General features: G+C 39.3%; 1 protein-coding gene across 1 annotated transcript in view; it reads right to left on the bottom strand.

The window, feature by feature from the left end:
* Positions 1 to 1,962: 1,962 nt before the first annotated feature.
* DCBLD1 (discoidin, CUB and LCCL domain containing 1) overlaps positions 1,963 to 22,685 on the bottom strand; it is a 77,833-nt gene continuing 57,110 nt past the window's right edge. The window contains exons 7-15 of the mRNA XM_042783028.1: positions 20,704 to 20,744; positions 14,549 to 14,743; positions 13,992 to 14,116; positions 13,014 to 13,161; positions 11,224 to 11,331; positions 7,438 to 7,525; positions 6,017 to 6,066; positions 5,075 to 5,194; positions 1,963 to 2,495 (exon numbers count right to left, since the gene is read on the bottom strand). Coding sequence (XP_042638962.1) covers positions 1,963 to 2,495; positions 5,075 to 5,194; positions 6,017 to 6,066; positions 7,438 to 7,525; positions 11,224 to 11,331; positions 13,014 to 13,161; positions 13,992 to 14,116; positions 14,549 to 14,743; positions 20,704 to 20,744 — 1,408 coding nt within the window. The remainder of the gene's footprint in view (positions 2,496 to 5,074; positions 5,195 to 6,016; positions 6,067 to 7,437; positions 7,526 to 11,223; positions 11,332 to 13,013; positions 13,162 to 13,991; positions 14,117 to 14,548; positions 14,744 to 20,703; positions 20,745 to 22,685) is intronic.

Here is a 22,685-nt window from a genome sequence, read left to right as displayed (position 1 = left end):
TTATGCCATATATTAGGGCCCTTAAATTTGCCCCTAAATTTTCCTTGAGGAACTGTATAGTTTTAGGTTTCACATTTAAGTCTTTGATCCATCTGGAATTCGTTTTTGTGTGTGGTGTGAGGTACAGATCTTGTTTCATTTTTCTGCAAATGGATCTCCAGTTTTGCCAGCACCATTTTCAATTAATTTTTGATCAGTAAGCCTTCACAAGAATCTTGATGCTTGGGATTAATATAACTAGCCCAAGATCGCTCAGCTATTTTGTGGCAGACCAGAGTCTGGAACCAAGACCTATCTGGCAGCAAGTCCATGTTCTTCCCACTGAACCACCTTCCCTTTTATTGAGACTTATGCTTTCAACCACTCAGCAAGCAGGGTACCGATAATAAGAGCCAAGGACACTTTTATTTCACATAGTTTATTACAATTAGTACACTCAAAACCATGTAAACTCCACATAGTAAACGGTATATCCTCTGCAACAACCAGCAGATCGTCTGTCATGACCTTCCAGCAGCCTCAATGGTTTATACATTTATACACTTCACAGAAACTGATGAGCATACAAATAAGATTGTATTACATTTTTTTAGAAAAAGGTCTTTTTGGTCAACATTTTCTATGAAAAACAACTTTCCTCTTTGGCAAAAGAGGTTAACTCCCCCATTGTTAACTCACAAAGTAAGCTCAAATGAAAATCACTGAATATGATGTACAGCTGAGGTCTGGTCTAATCTAGAATTATGGACACATACTCAAGGAGGATACTGTTTCTTAAAAAATGAGTTTGGTTCCCAACCATCTTGGTAGAAAAGCACCATTTAGATTTGGTCTTGGTCAGTTTTGTAAGAGCACATTTCAAATAACTTTTTATTTATTTATAACTCCCTCAGGGTACAATGGAAGTCACTAAAATCACTAAAATGTTCTACTTCTGAATAAAGTCATGAAAATGTGGGCATCTAACCTCAGCAATATTTTTAAGCTGAGGTAAAGAACGTCTTGCCCAGTAATTCCGACTGTAACTGCTGTGCTACCTTCATTTCTTTATGTTCTGGTGGCTGTAAATCTCAGCATTTGGCTTTGCAGACAGATACGCAAAAGCAGGTTTGCATAGGAAGGCTGCATAGCATCAGCCAAGCCCAGGAGAGAAATAAGCAAAATGAGATGAAGTGGTCACGTTTCCTTTGGCCTCCAACACTGGTCTCTGCATGCCACGTGGATCTCCTCTCTGTGTGACCGCTGGCTGACTACTTCACATCCCCATCTGAAGTGGAACTTAGAAGGAAACAGGCAGCTGAGGTGGTGTTTTTTTTTTTTTTAAACAAACATAATTGCTAAACAACCACCCTGGTGTGCTTTTCAAGTAATTTTATTTCTTCCAGGAGAAGAATGTTAAAAATGCTTAGTTCTAGTTGTCAAAGGAAAGGAAATGAGCCACAATAACAAGATTAAATATAAACAGACCTGCTGCTAACACCGTATCAGATAAAATATATTTTAAAAGTGAACAGAACTATTATATACACTTTGCCACAGCTGCATTTTCCCACTTAACCTCTGTGCAGAACAAACATCTGATAAAGCAAGCTTCAGTTACTTTCATTCTTGTTAAATATAACTCTGTACAGATTGCACATCTTACACCACGGCAGCTCAGGATCACAGTTAGAGAAATGAAAATACCATCGGAAATTTTCATTTTTCTAGCCCTAAAAGAAACAGCAGACGGTTGCCCTATGGGTCAGAACAAAATCAGCTGCACAGTTTTGTAAACAGTATGAGGTTGTCTCTAGGACTCCACCGTCGGATCCTAATCTCTGTCTGTCTGTCTCTCTCTCTCTCACACACACACACACACACACACACACACACACGAACAGCAGTCTCCCTTCTTCCAGTGACAACAGTACAACAGCCAACTGATGCTCAGTACCACAGCAGGTTTCTTTCACATTGTGTTCACAAAAGAGCAGTCATGGCCGTGTGGTTGAGGGGTTTGAGGCAGTCTCTGGGGGCTGAATAACCATCACTCAGTAAGGGGCTCATCTGTGGCTTTTGATAGTCAGAATCTCTGCTCTCTGTGGGGAAGAAGCTGTTCACTTTGGGCTTATCATACATCCCATTCGCAGCCTTGGGGCTTTGGGGCATTTGATAGTCTCCACTTTTGGTGCCTGCCCCTCCGGAAGGGGAGAAACTGCCTGAAGAAAGAGAGTGTTTGTGTGTGGCCGTGGAGCCGGGGACTCGGTAGCCACTCTGCGCCGAGAAGGTGTTGGCTCTCATCAGGTGCCGCTCCACGATGGGCAGGGCGTACTCAGGCTCCTGGTTGGTCAAGGGCAAGGCGTACTCGTGGCGGCCAGCGTTGTGAGGGCAGTCATAGTGGGCGCTCACGTCAGTGCTCAGCCCTGCCTCATCTGCATCAGTGTCCATCGGCCGGAAGGTGGAGCCTTTCCTTGTGACTGTCTCAGTGCCAATCATGAGAGGCTGCTGATAATCTGAAAGGAAATGAGTAGATGCCACATCATTTGTGCACGGCACCGATACACAGGCAAGCCAGTTGCTGTAGAAGGCAATGCCTTGGTTAAGGCAGTGGAACCAACACTATACTGAGTGCCTCAAGTGTCACCAGCTCCTCAATGTGTCCCATATCCACATACTGAGAAACTGTCACCAGGTACTGAGAAAGACTGAGATGTAAAAGTCACAGGTCCCTCATCCAGGATTTACATAACCATAATCACTGCTTAGGGCTCCCTGTAGTGCAAATGGCTAATATGCCTGGCTGCTAGGAGAATAGGGGTTTGAGTCCACCCAGGCATGCTTTGGTAGACAGGCATTATCATGATAATGGTCACCAGGTCTGGTGACTAACTTCCATGGAGCACAGTTCTCCAGCACACACGGGGTCACCACGAGATTGGTGGTGGTGGGCAATGGCTGCTTTGGAAAGGGCCTGAGGGTCACAGGAACCTAGAGAAAGGAGACATTAGGTTTAACCTCAGGGTGCGGGAAAAAGTACTTCACAAAAGAAGTGGTACTTAAACTGGCTCTCGAAATGCCAAGTCTGGGAGGTGGAGGTACTAGTGTGAGTAACAGGAGGAAAGAACCACCCCGAAAATATATAGAGTCTGACATGGCGGAGTATGAGTGTCATGAAGTAGTTTGTTTAAAGACAGAGATGAAGGTTGGGCCCTAATGACGATGGTGATGATAATGATTAAACTATAACATTTACTGAGTTTTATTCTGTATCAGGCACTATCCTAAGATATTAGTTTAATTATGAGACAGGGAATATTACTCTATTTTATAAGTGGGGAAAGCAAAGCAGAGAGAGATTAAATAACTTCCCAAGATCACACAGCTAACAGGTGACGGAGCTAGGATTGGAGCACAAGTCCTGAGTGTATACTATTAACCTTACGCTAGATTAGGAAAAGCACCGAATGTCTTGCTAGGTGTTTGGTTTAATTCTGTAGAAACTTACTGAGGATTCTAAATAAAAGACTGGCACAATTAGTAACTCTGGGGGTAGAATAAAGAAGGCAGAGAAGCAAAAAGGAAAAGCAAAGAAAAATGAAATATAAGAGGTCATGACCTAGGTGAGTGGCAGCAGCCTTAGAAAAGGTCACAGTTCGGGGACAGGAAATCAGAGGAGGTCATTACCAATGACACATGGGTCATGATGGAAGGGGGAGCCAAGGACCCTTCCCAGGGGTTAAATCTGGATGACTGGAATGTACAGTGGGGAAGTAGCTTAGAAAAGGAATACAAGGGTCCTATGTGGTGAGAGTTAGGAGCAGTGACTTCAGTTTTGGACCCACTGAGGATCTGGTGGCACTTGTAGTTGGAGACACCCAGCAGACCAACATGCAAGAGAGGGCTCTGGTGGAAGCTCTGAGCATGGGTGAGACTGCGGAGGGGAGAGACTGCATGTGAGTGTGGATGAGAGCAGGGGCCAGTGGCCTTCTGCACATAAGGCCCCTGCAAATGATCCCTCAGTGAGAGAGGAGAGGGGCTTGATTGGAAGCTGGTGGAGAATAAAAGGATGCAAAAGAGCAGAAAATATGTTCCCCCTTCTTCTCACTTTCCCTCTTAATGTATACCTTGAATTGACTGCAGGAAAGGGACAGGATTTTGGTTGGAGAGATGCTCTCTTTGCCCCTGAAGTGGCTCAAGCACACTCCCCAATACACACACACCGGGACCTCTCAGACTGTGTTGCGCATGTGCACCACCTAGGAACTTTGGGTTCGGCAGGCCTAAGGCATGGTCAGAAAGTCTACATTTCTAGCGAGCTTTCAAGTCAGAGGGATACTCCTGGGTCTCAGAATGCACTTTGAACAGAAGCCAGAGCAGTGCTACTCAGAGTATGGTCTCCAGACCTTTACATATCTGAGAATGTAGTGACAGGTTACCAAGGCAATAGCCCAGAAATGGACAGTGAGTGTTTAGAAACTTTGAGCAATTCAACAGTAATTTTATGTCCATTAAATCTAATTTAAAAGATAAGGCTTTGTATTTTGCATGTTTTTTTAAAATGTTCTATTTCTGATCATTCATATTGTAATTTACAAAAATGTTAGTCCATGATGAACGACTGCAAATAAAAACAAAAACAAAAACTGGATCCTTCCCCACAAATAGTTTGGGAAGCTTGACTCTCGATGATGTCAGAGATAATGGAGGCCATTCCAACCTGGTTGGGTTCCTTTTTCTCCTATCTCCTCTTCCTCAGGGCAGAAGCTGTATTTATCTTTCTAGTCCCTGTTTCCCAGCGTCTCAATCAAAACAGAATAGGTTATTTAAGGCCATCTGGATTCTTGTAGTACTTCAGGGCCATCACTATGGATGTCATTACATTTCCTGCAAGTGTAAGAGGTGCGGCTAAACTGAGCTCTTGAGTAACATCTCAGTGTCAGTGTGTAACACCATGCAGAGTACAGAGACAAAACTGCTTAACACATTACTGATTTATCAGACCCCATCTAAACCAAAAGACATTAGTTTCACTTCTCTCCTGGTTCCCTCCCCTAACAGTATGATGATCCAGTCATAGAGACTGGATACTTACCTGCCATATCACATGCAATGAGATCTAACTTTTGGGTCATCTCCTTTTCATTATCATAGCTGATGGTAAACTCAGATGACTGATGTCTGGCAAAAGGGTACTTAATCTGCTTCCAACAGCCTGGAATGAAGAGAATAGGAAACTAGAACATCAGAAATGCAACAGGCACTCTCCATGGTGTGCTCCTTAATGAGCCTGAGTTAAATCCTTCTTGACGGCTGACTGTGACCAGTGCATGACCACACCCTCCAGATGTGCGTGGTAAAAACAGCATGCTGAGGTCACTGGCAACAGCCGCAAGCACTATCCCAGTCATGCATTATACTGTGCCTCCAAAATGTATTTGTGTGCCCATCAGGTCCCAGGGTATCCCTATGCTGGACCATGCTGGGCATGGTTTTCCATAATCTGCACTGCCATGACATTGGTGGCCCAGAGGAGACAATGTAATGTGACTGGCTGTTTAGACACCCCATGGAGGTGGAGCGTGAATGGTCTCTGAGGTTTCCCAGGACTCCTGCCTCACCAGCCCCACTCTTGACCACAGCTGACTTGCTGTTCACTGCTTGGGCATCCCGTGTTGTAAGGACTCTCTGAAACCTGAATGTGAGCCCTGGCCTAGTCCTTTCTCTACTTTCCCAGAGCGGAAAACTCCAGTGGCCCAAAAATGACTGTTGATAACTGATGGGGATGATGTTAAACAAAGGTTAACAGGTCATCAAATATATGAATTAAAATAGAATGAAGACATGGGGCACAATAAAGTTCTTCCTTCCAGATTTGCTAACTTAAAGGCTCTTGATCTTAGGAGTTTTTGTAAAACATCAAATTTTGTATTTTTTAAGCCACATAAGTTTGGGCCACAGGCCTCATTATGCTTTTAATAAGCAGATCTTGTCACTTCCTTAAAGACAGAATGAAACTGTAGAGTTTTCAACCAACCTGGTTTCTGAGCCTCAGCTGATCCATAAGGATTTCCTTTCTTCTTCCTTCTATCAAGACAAAAAGCCCATCTGAATATTTATGTTACTGTATCTCTCTCGCCATCTATACCTGGGGATCATAATAGTGCTCACTTTGTTTTGAAATTAGAACAGTAAATAAATATGAAGGATTACATAGAAATATATCTCACTTATGTAATAAAGGTCACAATATTTTCACTAGAAGAATACGTGCTAATGTTGATTTATATCCTAGAAAGCAATATTTTATTATCTTGTTTTCTAACTAGCTCATGTAGTCAATAAAAATCCTTAATTATTTCAGAAAAGAATCAGGCCTAATATTTCAGATGGAAAAGCACCAAGATGACAAGGCGGCAGCTGAAGCAACCCCTCCTGAGCACGTGTGTTCCCTTAATCCTTACTCGCTATAAACTGAAACCACATCTCTTGCCACTGAGTCAATTCCCGCTCATGGTGATCCCAGGCGTTAGAGGAGAACTGCCCCCTGTGGTTGTTTCCCTGGGTTTAATATTATAGAAGTAGATTTCCAGGCCTTTCTTCCATGGCCTGTTGGGTGGGTTTGAACTGCCAACCTTTTGGTTAATAAGCCCACTGCCATCAAGGCAATTGTGACTTAGAGCAACCCTGGAGTTGAGGGCAAACTGTTGGCACACTCAGAAATGTCTATTCACTACACCCCAGTGTATTCAGTGATTGTGGGTATCTTTAAAAGCATTTATCACAAAAATATTAAGTTAAGACACTTGGCTTTAACTCATAAATATCTACACGAAGCTTTATGTACTTTGACTTTTGTCTAGAAAACTGTTCTTCATTCTGTTTGTACTAATACTTACATTTATAGATTTGGAAGCTTTTTAACATATAAAAACAAACTTCAGAATGTTTTCCATTTTTTGTTAAGATCCAACTGCTAACATTTGTTAAAATAAACACAGAGCTTTGGACTCTGGAAGAGAGTTAGTGCTTCTCTGGGTAAACCTTTCTGTTTGCGCATGAGAAAAGTGAGGCCTGAGAGGCTAAGTGACCTTCCCACTTGTGACCCAGGTGGGGCTGGAATGCATAGCATACTCCTGACCCTCATTCTAATACTCTTTCCAGCTACTGGTGGGAGAAAAACAGATTGTTCAAGAAGAATATTTTGGTCCTATATTACTTTGTCAACAATGCTCAGCAGTTAAGCCTACATCAAAGGTTTCTAAATGATAAGAACTGTTTACAAAATACTACTTGAGAGTCTCTACGCAAACTGTTTTTAATACGTAAGGTAACATTTTCTCTTGGAAGAAGGAATGCTGCTTTTCTACACATGAATATTGGAAAAGTAAACTTTCTCATTTTATAATTGTTTACATAATTAGAGGAGAAATTTAAAAAAAATGTAAAGTCACATACTTTCGGAAGACTGCAAAGATTCCCATTCCAGCAACCAGTAGGGCAACCAGGAGCAGCAATGGAATAACAACAGTTGTAAAGTTTATTCCTGAAGAAGGGGGAAAGCCAGACTTTACAGTTTATAACATAAACAAACTATAATCAGATTTCATTATCTAAAACTAAACATTGATTTAGCATAATGGCTAAGACACTTGCCTGCTAACCAGACGGCTGGAGGTTCAAACCCACCGGCCACTCCTCGGAAGGAAGGTTGGGCAATCCTACTTCCTAGTGATACTGCCTGGGAAACCCAAGGAGGGGTCGCTATGAGTCGGGTTTGACTCGACGGCACATAACAACAACAACAACAAATTGCTAAAGGAGCTCTGGTAGCATAGTGGATAAGGCACTTGACTGCTAACCAGAAGGCTGGCGGTTCAAACCCACCAGCCACTCCTCGGAAGGAAGGTTGGGCAATCCTACTTCCGTAGTGATACTGCCTCGAAAACCCAAGGAGGGGTCACTATGAGTCAGGGCTGACTGGACGGCACATAACAACAATTAACAACAACAAAATTGCTAAAGGGAAAAGAATGAATACAAGTTAACCATTTACTGGTATCTGAAAGCAAAAGGAGAGGATTTGAAATCCTTGCCACATTTAGGAAAATAATTTTTCTTCCCCTCAAAAGCAGTTTCCAGTGTCCCTCAAGGATTAACATTTACTCTGAGTTTGTTGTTTGGCCCCCCAAAAATCCCCAGACCATTGCCACGGAGTCAATGTCAACTCATAGTGATCCAATAGACAGAACAGAACTGCTCAATAGGGTTTCAAAAGCTGTATATCTTTATGGAAGCTGACCGCCTCGTCTTTCTCCTGCTGAGTGGCTGGTGGGTTCAATTAGTAGCCAAGTGCTTAACCACTGCACCATCAGTGTTTCTCTTGGCCAACATTTGACACCAAAAGTTAGACTCAGTAGAGAAGGTTTAAAATTGGCACAGCTAGTAGGGCACTCTGATGGTGTAGTGCCCAAGGCATGACTGCTAACCAGGAGGCTGGTGGAACCACCAACCAGCCACTCCTCAAAAGGAAGATCAGGTCATCTATTCCGATAGGAATACTGCCTTGGAAACCCAAGAAGGGGTCACGATGAGTTGGATCTGACTTTACGGCAGTTAAGTTTTGCTTTTGGTTTTAGTCAATATCTATTTACAGAGGTAAATGATGTAAGCAAAGTGTGGTGCTCTTAGCTTGGCTCAATCCACCAGTTCCTCAAGATGGCTGGTGAATTTGGACCTGTACAATAACAGAGACCTAGGGTTTCTCATTACCAGGGCTTTGGAGTTGTAGACTGAAACATGGGGATCATAACAGTACTCACTTTGTTGTGAAATTAAATGGCGTAGTGCCTAAGGCATTTGACTGCTAACCAGGAGGCTGGAGGTTCAAACCCACCAACCATTCCTGGGAAGGAAGACTGGGCAATCTACTTCCGTAGAGATACTGTCTCAGAAACCCAAGAAGGGGTTGCTATGAGTCCAGACTGACTGAATGGCAGTGAGGTTTTTTTTTTTTTTTTAAATAATTTTATGTGCTTAGAACAGTGAATAAAAACATAGGATTATATATAAATATCTCACAATAAAAATCACAATATTTTCACTAGAAGCATGTGTGCTAATTTTACTTTATATCCTAGAAAGCTGTACTTCATTATTTTATTTTCTGACTAGTTTATACAGCCTGCTGACCTCAAACAGCATTTTCTCTAATCTGCATGAAACATAAGACCACAAGTCTTCCACAACCCTCAGCTTTAAACAAGGAGTTGATGGTGAAGTTGTTAAGTGCTGAACTGTTAACCAAGAGATAACTAGCTGCTCTGTGGAGAAAGATGTGGCAGTTCTACTCTGTTCTATAGAGTTCCTATGAGTTGAAATCAACTTGACAGCAATGGGTTTTACCAGCCAATGAGGCAACCTCAAGTTTGTAGAAACTGTGCAAACTAAAGGAGAAAAATTTACTTTTCACCCTTCTCTATGTGTGATTCCTGGGGAAAAAATAAAGGGATAATCCGGAATGGATGTCTATAGTCATATAAAAGGGAGAATAAGGAATTTATATATGAATGAAAATTTATGTAAATAATGGTAGTGTTAGTTACAAGAGTGAAAGTTTGGAGGGAAACAATCTGACAACGTAAATATTCAACAGTAGCGGAAGGGTTAAATGAGTAAAGGTATATCCATATGGTAAGACACTATAAAGCTGTTAATAATTGTGTTTTTCAACTATCTAATAACACTAAAAATGCTCATAATATTATGACCAGGATCTTAAAAGCTTGCAAGTGGCCATCTACATGCAATGATGAGTCTCTCCACATCCAGAGCAAAGAAGAATGAAGAAAACCAAAGACATATGGAAACAATTAGTCCAGGGATTGGTAGACCATGCGATCCTCGGACCATATGACCATAAGACCAGAAGAACTAGATGATGCCTGGCTACCACTGTCAACCACTTGGAAGGGGTCTGTGTAGGAGATCCTGGATAGAGAGGGAGAACAACGTGGAACAAAACTCAAAATCATTTAAAAAAAAAAGAAAGAAAGACCAGGTTTGCTGGTGTGATAGAGCCTGGTGAAACCCCTGAGACTATGGCCCCTAGCTGCCCTTCAGGTCCGGAATGGAACTCACTTCTGTGGCTTCCAGCCAAATAATAGGCATATGGGCTGAACATTTACATCAGATAGATACATTCCTTGGAGAGATCAATCATGGGAGAACAGAAGGGCTGTGTATGCACAGGGAGACAGTTTGTGGAGCAGGAGGAAAGGACAGAAGGAAGAGATAACTATGGGAGGAAGGACAGAGGGAAGAGATAACTATGGAAGGAAGTAGGAAGAGAACTGTTACATTGTGGGGAATTGCAGTCAATGTCATGAGACAAGATGTGTATGAACTGCTGTATGGAAAATGAATTTGCTCTGTAAACTTTCACCCAATCACAATAAAAATTAAAAAAAAGAGAAAATCTCATAATATTAAATAAAAATTGCCATAGAACAGAACATATAGAGTGCTCCTGTTTTTGTTTTAAAGTTTTAAATATCAATTTAGTGGATTGGATACAGTGAGACATGAATTGAGATCATCTATGGATACTGATTATGGGTGATTTGAAATTTTTTTCTATATTTTTCTAATCTTCTCAAATTTTATAATGCTAATTATTTTATATTCTTAAAAAATAGATGCACTTTTAATGTTCATTGCTTGAAAAGATTACATATTTACACAGACAAAATTCAAAAAGTGTTAAAAAGATTTGACTGTAATCTCTCTGGACATTCATCCAGAGATTATTTATACATAAATAATTATTTTATTTATTTTCCCTCTCTTTTGCACACATAGTAACATGCTATATAAACTGTTCTATTCCTTGCTTATTTTTTCAAATTGTCAGTATATGTCAGAGCACTTTCTGTATCACTAACATAAAGTCTTCATTCTTCCCTTGTTTAACAGGGCATTTCAATGTACAGATGTGCTATTATTTTATCTTAGTTTTGTAATTTATTTATCTAGTGTGTGAAGAGCATGTAAGTTCGTTTCCAATCTTTTTCTACTTACGATGTTGAAAAGACTAGTTGTGGACACATGTGTAAATGCCTGTGGACTGTCTGTCTCCAGATATTTATATGAGAGAGCGAATTAATTTTGTTGAATTACTGTTATATCTGGTGGAGTACCAATTATGTCCCTTACAAAAACCATACAACAGTATCACTGCTGTACCTGTGGGTAGTTCTTCTGAGGGAGCAGGCCTCGTGATTGTCTCGTCTTCTCTTGCAGTGGAAATACCAGTAGTTTGACTTGTTTTGCGCCACACCAGTGAATTATTACCTGAGAGAGCAAGGATGTTGGAAAAAACATTAGCAACAAGGATCTGTGAAAGCAAATGACCAAAATCGAGTAACTCACTGACTCGCCCTGAGCCCCACTTCATATAACCTGGCAACCAATGAGCTCCACATTCAAGGCTATCCCTTAGTGCCAAACTTTACACAAGGAAGTGATGGCACAGTGTTTAAGTGCTCGACTGTGAACCCAAAGATAACCAGCTGCTGGTGGGAGAAAGATGTGTCAGTCTGCATCTGTAAAATTAATAGCCCTGGAAACCATATGGGGCAGTTCTACTCTGTCCTATAGAGTTGCTATGAGTTGGTATCAACTCGACAGCAACAGGTTTGAACAGCCACTGAGGCAACCCCAAGTAGAAACTTTGCAAACTAAAGTAGAAAATTTTACTTTTTACATTTCTTTATGTGTGATCCCTTGGGAAAAATAAGGGATAATCAGTAATGGATGTGTATAGTGCTGTGAAAGAGAGAATAAGGAATTTTTATATGAATGAAAATTTATGTAAATAATGTCAATGTTACTCATAAGAGTGAAAGTTTGGGGAAAACATCTGAAAACTTAAACACCTAACAACAGTAGAATGGTTAAGTGAATGGTGGAATATTCACATGATAAAACATGATAAATCTGTTAATAACTGTGTTTTCAAGTCTTTAACAACATTGAAAAATGCTCATAATATTAAATAAAAATTGCTATACAGCAGAATATATGGAATGCCCCCATTTTTATCTTAAAGTTGTAAATATCAATTTAGTGGACTGGATAAAGTTGGATATGAATGGAGATTATCTATGGATACTGATTATGGGTGATTCTAATTTTTTTTTTTTGCTATATTCTTCTAATCTTCTGAAATTTTATAATGCTAATTATTTTATATTCTTAAAAAAATAGATGTACTTTTTATTTTCATTGCTTGAAAAGATTACACATTTATATGGGTAAAATTCAAAAAGTAGAAGAAAGGTCTGACTGTAATCTCTCTGGACATTCATCAAGAGAAATTTATACATAAAAAGCCAGCACGTATATTTATATTATTTTTCCTCTTTTTTGCACACATGGTAACATGCTATATAAACTGCTCTATTCCTTGTTTATTTTTTTTTGTCAGTATATGTCAGAGCACTTTTTGTATCACTAATATAAAGTCTTCATTTTTCCCTTGTTTAACGGAGCATTTCAATGTACAGATGTGCTATTATTTTATTTTTGTAACTTGTTCATCTAGTGTGTGAAGAGCACTTAAGTTAGCTTCCAATCTTTTTCTACTTACAACATTGCAAAGAATAGTTGTGGACACAAATCCTTTTATATATGTGCAAATGCCTGTGGACTGTCTGCCTCCATATATTTATATGAGAGAGAAAATAAATTTTGTTGAGTTGCTGTTATATCGGGTGGAGTGGCAGTTATGCCCCTTACAAAAACCACACAACAGTATCACTGCTGTACCTGTGGGCAGTTCTCCTGAGGGAGCAGGCTTCCTGATTGTCTCATCTTCTTTCGCAGCGGAAATACCAGTAGTTTGACTTGTTCTGCGCCACACCAGTGAATTATTACCTGAGAGGGCAAGATGTTGGAAGATCACATTACTAACAAGGATCTGTGAAAGCAAATGACCAAAATCAAGTAACTCACTGACTCGCCCTGAGCCCCACTTTGTGAAATCTGGCAACCAATGAGCTCCACGTTCAAGGCTATCCTTTGGTGCCAAGTCTGGGGGATGACCCGCACATATCTGGCCACGATGGGCGGGATGAAATTGTTCCTCACTGGGTCTCGAAAGTTAGAGTTGCCTTGGAACACCTGTAGAAAGAAGTTACTTTTACTTGAAGAGTCTGTTAGTCTTTTGGTCGTTATCAATCCTCTCACATCTACTTATGTGAAACAAAAGCAAAGATTCTGTGTGTTGCATTTTTCAGATCCTCTTGATATTGAAGACATAAGACTTTGTAAACAAAGGCCAAGTTACTCAGGTGGTACTACTGTCTTCTGATTTGAATTTTATTTTGGATAAAGAAGCTAATATTTTCTAGATGTAATACTGACCTTGCTCTTTCTACATTAATATGGTGTTATTGATCAGCAATCTCAATAGCAAAAGTCATCAATTCTTACTCCCTTCCTAATTCCAATGATCTCTTAACAGCATCCCAATTCCAAGTTACAACCCAAAACCTCCACCATGTTCCAATTTATGCCAACATAATTATTTCAAGTTACCAACTACCACCTCCCAAGAAAATCACAAGTATCTCATTCTTCGGAGCTCTTGTGGCACAGTAGTTAAAGTGCTTGGCTAACTGAAAGGTTGGTGGTTCAAATCCACCAGTAGCTGCATGGGAGAAAGATGGGGAAGTCTACTTCCATAAAGATTTACAGTAAGCCCTATGAAGCAGTTCTACTCTGTGCGAGAGGATCACTATGAGTTGGAATAGATAACAGTGGGCATCTCATTCTGAAGTAGAAAAGAATTAAGTTTCAAGTATCTCTTAAGATTTTTCTTATTCTCACAAGCTGAAGGAAGGACTGTCCTTGTCTTTTATTAATGAAAAATATGATGTAAACACGAGGACCAAAGTGTTTGGAGGCTTGCTCCCTCCACTCACTTCTCTTTACTCCCCAGTTTCTCTTACCTTTTCTTCATTATTCACAATTCCTTTATAGGTCTTCCACTTGGAGTTGTTGTTTTTAAAATTCATCACAAAACTCTTAACATAATAGTTGAAACTTGACTGTGTGGATCCTGTGGTCCTAATTCCTTGTAAGGAAACATTATTTATAGGTTAGTTTTTAAAATATGGTAACATATAGCATGCGTTGTAATTTCAGATTTCATTTTATTCTCATTTGAAATCTCAATATTTTACAGACCAACTACCTTAGTTGTATTGAAAAACCTGATCATAAACAAGTGTTTTCACACTGACAATCTACTATAAAAAGGTTCTGCCAAGGAGGTATCATCCAAAAAGAGAACACTGTACTGATCTGTACCATAAAGACAACACTGTTCTGATAATTGCAATCTGCACACACTTCTTCTCACAGGGACAATGTGAGGATTTGTAACATTTTAAAACCATGTCAAATACCTTCAAGTAGAAACAGAGGCAACTATGTAAATTAAAAGCATAATTTCAACTGAAAATCATTTTCCATTCACACAGTGCTTCAGTGCTTCCCCCATTACCTGTTATTTTTTTTTTCTCTCCCAAATCTATTTCCAGCCACTCTCGTTGTTTGTGGTTGTTGCTGTTGTCTCCTGAAGCCCACGATGGACCTTGATTCTGAAGCCCAGCCTGACCAGGAGACCAATAAACTTTTTCTTCAATATCATTGACCCACTGCCAAGAGTATGTTCCAAAACTCAAGGATTTGCTGCAATCTAGCAAAAAAGGGAAATAAAACATTTAATATACTATTATAAAATGAAAGTGCACCTAGAATTATTTAGCTGATAAACTTCTATCCTGATACTGAATCAACTATTTAATTACTAGTTTTTTTTTATGACCCAGTCTTTCATTTGACTCATTTATGCTAGAATATCTTCAAATTCTGTTTTAAAAAATTATGGTAAAGATACATAAAACAAAACATTTGCTGTGTCAACATTTTTTACATGTCCAATTTAGTGATAAAAATTAGTTCCATCATGTTGTATAATGATCACCATCATCCATTTCCAAATTTTTCCATTACCCTTAACGGAAACTCAGTGCCCCTTAAGCTATGATTCTATCTTGTCCTTCTTCCCACCCTTGGTAAGCAGTAATAAATTTTGGTCTCTGTATCTTTGCCAATTCTAGATATTTCATATAACTGGGTAATATATTTGTCCTTTTGTGACTGACTTATTTCACCCCACATAATGTTTTCAAGGTTTATCCATGTCACAGCATATATCAGAAGGAATGAATCTCTTTTGGGCAAAATAGTATTTCATTTTATGTTGTACCACATTTTGTTTATCCATTCATCTGCTCACAGACATTTAGGTAGTCTTCATGTTTTGGCTACTATGAATAGCGTTTCAATGAACACTAGTATACAAGTATCTGTTTGTGTTCTTGCTTTCAATTATTTTGGGTACATACCTAAGAGTGGAATTGCTGAGTCATATGTTTTTCTTTGGTTTGCATGGTAATTCAACGTTTGACTTTTTGAGGACCCATGAAATTGTTTCCCACAGAGGTTGCACCATTTTATAATCCCACCAGCAATGGAAGAGGGTTCCAATTTCTCCACACCCTCGCAACACTTGTTTGCCACTTTTCTGATCATAGCCATTATAGTAGAAGTGAAATGGTATCTCATTGTAGTTTTGATTTGCACTCCCCCTAGCCACTCCTTGGAAGGAAGTTTGGGCAATCTACTTCTGTAGTGATACTACCTAAGAAACCCAAGGAGAGGTTGCCATAAGTTGGATCCAACTTGATGGCAGTGAGTTTGGTTTTGGTTTGGAATGACTAATGACTTGCCTGTCAGTTCATCATACTTTGGTGGCTTGTGTGTTGCTGTGAGTCTAGAGGCTATGCCACAGGTATTTCAAATACAAGCAGGGTCACCCATGGTGGACAGGTTTCAGCAGAGCTTCCAAGCTAAGACAGACTCAGAATACGGAAGCGGCAATTCACTTCTCAAAGAATCAGCCAATGAAAACCTTATGAATCACAGTGAAATACTCTCTGATATATCTGGAAAACTTTATGACTGGCCTTGAAATATTTTCTGATATAGTGCCAGATGATGAGCCCCTCAGGGTGGAAGACTCTCAAAATACAACTGGGTAAGAGTGGCCTTCTCAAAGTAGAGTTGACCTTAATGATGTGGATGGAATAAAGCTTTCGGGATCTCCATATGCTAATGTGGGGTGACTCAAAATGGGAAGAAACAGCTGCCAACATCCATTAATAACCTGAATGTGGAATGTAAGAAGTATGAATGTAGGAAAACTGGAAGTTGTCAAAAATGAAATGGAATGCATAAAGATCAATATCCTAGGCATTAGTGAGCTGAAATGTTTCATTTTATCCATTTTGAATGAGAAAATCGTATGATCTATTATGGCTGTGATGACAAATTGAAGAGGAATGGTGTGGCATTCATGGTCACAAAGAATGTTTCAAGATCTATCCTGAACTACAATGCTGTCAGTGATGGGATAATATCCATACACCTACAAGTAAGACCAGTTACTACTACTATTATTCAAATTTATGCACCAGCTATTAAACCAAAGATGATGAAATTGAAGACTTTTACCAACTTCTGCAGTCTGAAATTACCAAATATGCAATTAAGATGTGTTGATTATTATTGGTGATTGGAATGCAAAAGTTGGAAACAAAAATAATCATCAGTAGTTGGAAAATATGCCCTTGGTGATAGAAATGATTCCAGAGACCACACAATAGAATTTTGCAAGAACAACTTTTTCATTGCAAGCATCTTTTTTCAACAACATAAATGGAAGTTATACATGTGGACCTTGCCAGATGGAACACACAGGAATCAGATCAACTACATCTATGATAAGAGGTGATGGAGAAGCTCAGTATCTTCAGCAAAAACAAGGTCAGGAGCTGACTGTGGAACAGACCATCAATTGCTCATATGCAAGTTCAAGTTGAAGCACAAGACAATTAAAACAAGTCTACAAGAGCCAAAATATGACCTTGATTATATCCCACCTGAATCTGGAGACTATCTGAAGAATAGATTTGATGCATTGAACACCAATGACCGAAAACCAGATGAATTGTGGGGTGACATCATGAGCATCATACATGAAGAAAGCAAATGGTCATTAAAAAGACAGGAAAAGAATAGACCAAAATGGATGTCAGAAGAGACTCTGAAACTTGCTCTTGAGCAAAGAGTAGCTAAAACAAATGGAAGAAATGACAAGATAAAAGAGATGAGCAGAATATTTCAAAAGATCAGCTCAAGAAGACAAAGTCAATTATTATAATGAAATATGCAAAGACCTGGAGTTAGAAAACCAAAAGGGAAAAACATGCTTAGCATTTCTCAAGCTGACAGAACTGAAGAAAAAATTTAATTCACAAGTTGCAATACTGAAACAGTCTATCGGGAAATTACTGAACAATGCAGGAAGCATCAAAAGAAGATGGAAGGAATACACAGAGTCATTGCACAAGAAAGAATTAGTCAGTGTTCATCTATTTCACAAAGTGGCACATGATCAAGAACTAATGAAACTGAAGGAAGAAATTGAAGCTGAACTGAAGGAAATGGTGAAAAAACAAGGTTCCAAGAATTCATGGAATATCAATGAGATGATTCAACAAATGGATATCAAACTGGAGGCACTTACGCATCTATACTAAGAAATTTGGAAGACAGCTACCTGGCCAACTGATGGGAAGAGATTCATATTTGTACCCATTCCAAAGAAAGGCGATCCAACAGAATGTAGAAATTATCAAACAATCTTAATATCACACACAAGTAAAATCTTGCTGAAGATAATTCAAAATGTTTGTAACAGTATACTGACAGGGAACTTCCAGAAATGCAAACAGGATTCAGAAGAGGATATGGAATGAGGGACATCATTGCTGATGTCAGATGGATCTTGGCTGAAAGCAAAGAATACCAGGAAGATGTTTACTTGTGTTTTATTGACTATGCAAAAGCATTAGACTGTGTGGATCATAACAAATTGTTGATAACATTGAAAAGAATAGGAATTCCAGAACACTTAATTGTGCTCATGAGGAACCTGTACATAGACCAGGAAGCTGTCATTCAGTCAGAACAAGGGGATACTGCATGGTTTAAAATCAGGAAGGAGGTGCATCACAGTTGCATCTTTTCACCATACTTATTCAATCTGTATGCTGAGCAAAAAATCGAGGAGCTGGACTACATGAAGAACATGGCATCAAGATTGGAGGAAGACTCATTAACAACCTGCTATATGCAGATGACACAACCTTGCCTGCTGAAAGTGAAGATGACTCAAAGCACTTACTGATGAAGATTAAAGATTAAAGTCTGCAGTACGGATTACCTCAACATAAGGAAACGAAAATACTCAAGCTGGACCAATGAGCAGCATCACTATAAATGGAGAAAAGACTGAAGTTGTCAAAGATTTCATATTACTTAGCTCCACAATCAACACCAATGGAAGCAGCTTTCAAGACATCAGATGACATATTGCACTGGGCAATCTGCTGCAAAAGACCCCTTTAAAGTGCTGAAGAGCAAATATGTCTCTTTGAAGATTAAGGTGCACCTAACCCAAGTCATGGCATTTTCAATAGCCTCATATTCATGTGAAAGCTGGACAATGAATAAGGAAGACTGATGAAGAGTTGATGCTTTTGAGTTGTGGTGTTGGTGAAGAATACTGACTGTACTATGGACTGCCAGAACAATGAACAAATCTGTCCTAGAAGAAGTGCTGCTGGCATGCTCCTTAGAAGAAAGAATGGCCAGAATTCATCCGACCTACTTTTGTCTTGTTGTCAGAAAGGACTACTCCCTGGAGAAGGAGATCATGCTTAGTAAAGTGGAGGGTCAGCAAAAAAGGGGAAGGCCCTCAACAAGAAGGACTGACACAGAGGCTGCAATGATGGGATCAGGCATAGCAAGGATTGTGAGCACACGACTGGGCATTGCTTCATTCTGTTGTACAGAGGGTTGCTATGAGTTAGAGCTGACTTGCTACCACCTAACAACAACAACAACAACAACTAATGAGAAGGAGCCCTGGTGGTGGTGGAGTGTTGTTAAGTGCTTGGGTGCTAAAGGAAAGGTCGATTTTGAACTCACCAGCCACTCTGGGGAGGAACAATGTGGCAGTCTGCTTCCTTAAAAATGTATAGCCTTGGAAACTCTATGGGGTACTTCTATTTTGTCCTATAAGGTAGCTATAGGTTTGCTATGAGTTGGGATTGACTCACGAGGAATGGGCTTGGTTTCTGGATTTTAATGACTACTGAAGGAGTTCTGGTGGTACAAACAGTTAAGTGCTTGGCTGCTAACATAGAGGTTGAACCTACCCTGCAGTCCCTGGAAAAAAGACCTGGCAATCTGCTTCCATAAAGAGAAAACCCTATAGAGTAGTTCCACTTTGTCACATGGTTCGCTATGAGTCAAAAATCAACTTGACAGCACCTAGCAACAATGAATTGAATATCTTCTCATGTGCTTGTTGGGCATTTGTATATCATCTTTGGTAAAATGGCTATTCAAGCATTTTGTGCATTTGTTTACTTATTTATTTTGTCCTTTTGTTGCTAAGTTATGTTGTTGTTGTTATGTGCCGTCGAGTTGTACCCAACTCATAGCGACCCCTCCTTGGTTTCCAAGGCAGTATCACTAAGGAAGTAGATTGCCCAATCTTCCTTCCAAGGAGTGGCTGGTGTGTTTGAACTGCCAGCCTTCTGGTTAGCAGTCAAGTGCCTTAGGCACAATGCTACCAGAGCTCCCGGCTAAGTTATAGGAGTTCTTTATATATGCTGGAATCAAATCATTATCCAATATATGGTTTTCAGACCCTAAAGCATTACTCCTATGTTTTCTAAGAGTTTTATAATTATAGTTCTTACATTTGGATCCTGATCCATCTTGAGTTAATTTTCTTATGTGGTGTAAGGTATCCAGTTGTTCCCTGCTATTCTTTTTAATGGACCTCACCAAAGTCACATCCACTAAAAAGTGCCACCTATTTGTCCCCACTGTGAATTTTCTTTTCTAGCCTTTTAAATTCACCTTGATTTTAATGAAGTACAATGTGTCTTAAAGTTACTAAAGACACTTCTTCTGAACCATCTACTATGTATCTTGAGTATTATATTTCTCAAAGTAACTATTTAAAAATTATCTCTTATAAAACTTTCTCAAAACATTTCTAGCACCCTTTATATTTATTTCTCTGTACTTCAGCACTTCCCTGACTTCAAGGGATTTCACTTTATTAGTCTTTGATTGTATATAAATACATTATACATATGTTATATATAAATAGTCTCTCTCTGTGTGTGTATAATGCATGTGAATAGCTCCTTGGCTTAGCTAAATTTTTGGCTTTATGAATTATATCTTATTTCTCATTTTTAGATTTTCTTAAAAACATCTAATATTTTACTTTAAATATGTGCTAATCAAAACCACAGGAAATAGTTTCACAAAAAACTTTTTATTTTATAACAGTTTTCCATGTAACTCTTAATCACTCCAAAGTTATTTGACTAAAAAAAAAATCATCATATTTTACACATCATGTGAGATAAAACACATGACATAAACTGAATAAATCACCACTGAAGAATTTAAAGTATCAAGTTCTTAAGCAAAGCTGATTCTTACCATTGGAGGCAAACTGAAATCGCTTGTCTGACAGGGAGCCACTGAAACAACAAATACAAAAGAGACAAGATGGTTTATCATAACAGCTTATAGAATTGTATTACTGGGATCACAGAACTTTCCTACCTGGGATTCCTCATGTGATCTTCACAGCACTGCAACAATGCCACTGCTATCACCTTCATCATTATAATATCAGTGCTTTAAAGATTAGAAAACTCAAAGCCACTGAAGGTAAGCAACTTTCCTCAATTCATACTCGTGACAAGTGGCTAAGACTCTGGGCACTGCTTTGAATCAAAATCCTGTGCTGTTTCCACCATACTATATACTGTATTGAAGGAGCTCTGGTGGCGTAATGCCTAAGGCATTTGACTGCTAACCAGAAGGCTGGTGTTTCAAATCCACCAGCCAGTCCATGGAAGGAAGATGGGGCAATCTACTTCCATAAAGATTTACCACCTTGGAAACCCAAAGGGGTCACTATGAGTTGGAATTGACTCGATGGCAGTGAGGTTTATTTATTTTTTTTATACTGTATTGGGAAGAAATGTGCAGGTATACAGGCACAGGAACAACCTTAGATCTCAGCTAATTAATACATGGTGATGAAGGCAGAAAGGACTGCTGTCCTGAAAACTTGCTTTGCTTTAGCAGTCACCTTAAAGCTTCCTACTAATTGTCAACAAGCAGGGACCATTGAGAGGAATGAAGACACACGGTCACTTTTAGGAGAAATGCTGAGAATGTTATTTCTTTATCAGTTTCCTTATGGTGGAGTCTTGTTCCAGAATTGACCCTCCAGGACAGACTCAGCCCATACTCTCTCTTTCAACACTTACCTACCCTGCAACCACTATAAAGCTATGAACCAGCTTCTGCTTCAGGATTTTAAGGTACAGCTGGAGAAAAACCACAGCATCTCACTGACCTCGACTGAACTGTGAGACTATATCACTAGTTATCTGGCCATCTTGGGCCCAACAGTTTTTTTGTCTCATGGGAGTACTTATCAAATCAATCTCACTCTGCAGTTATCTCCTTGAGTAAAGAGGAGATTCCTAATATCCAAGACTATGTTTATTTTAAAAAAGAAAAAAATCCCTTACTAATGGTATTAAAATATAGGTAAAATGAATGGAAGAGTTAGAATTCTCATTTTCTTGCATGCACTGTACTTACTATATTAGATCTAGAGGTAAACACAAGAAGGCAGATATCACTGTCATTGGGTTCAAAGATTTTATAATCTGAGAGTGTTATTTTATAATCTGAGAGTGCCTGTTATTACAAATGCTTAACCTTGAAAAAAAAAATATATATATGAGAATAATGAACAGAGAAAATACTGAAATGTAAAACCCACAGAGAACTCAAAATATTCCAGCCAAAAGTCTAAGCATCTTTCCCTCATAAACTCATTTTAGTAAAAAGATTTCCTGGAATAGATTTTCTCTTCCATATTCGGCATGTACTCTCAGCTGGAGACTTTTTAAACCCTGATGTTCCATAGAGAGGTTCTACTATCACCTATGCACTGAATGTAATGCAGGCACCAATCCTTTCTCACATGAGGAAACTCAGAGCCAGATGGGTCATGGAACTTGTTTTACTTCAAAGTTAGAGGCAGGGCTGGGAGAAGAACAAGCTCTCCTGGCACTTAAAGAAAGCACTTAAACAATTAACATTGCTGTTAATTCATATTTAAATTTGCATTAAGATTTATTTAAAGCTCCTCTCTTGTCTGTTTTCTCTAATGTTCCTGCACTAAGTGTTAAACTTCACATTTGGCTCAAATAAGCTCAAATAACAGCTGCTAAACCCTGAGAGCCTAAGCCCTCTCCCACGGCCATGCTACTTCAAAATATTTCATTTTGTTGGGTACAAAGAGAAGTAGTTGTGGAAAGAAGGATGACTTTGGAGTTGACACTGAGGGGAAGACTCCAGGGAAGACTCGGCATCTAATAACTTGTTGTCCACTT

Source organism: Orycteropus afer, unplaced genomic scaffold, assembly GCF_000298275.1.
Source record: "Orycteropus afer afer isolate SDZICR_OR568_19922 unplaced genomic scaffold, OryAfe1.0 scaffold00596, whole genome shotgun sequence".
Classification (NCBI taxonomy): Eukaryota; Metazoa; Chordata; class Mammalia; order Tubulidentata; family Orycteropodidae; genus Orycteropus; species Orycteropus afer.
Note: the sequence above shows the minus strand (reverse complement) of the source record. Positions and strands in the feature narration are given on the sequence as shown.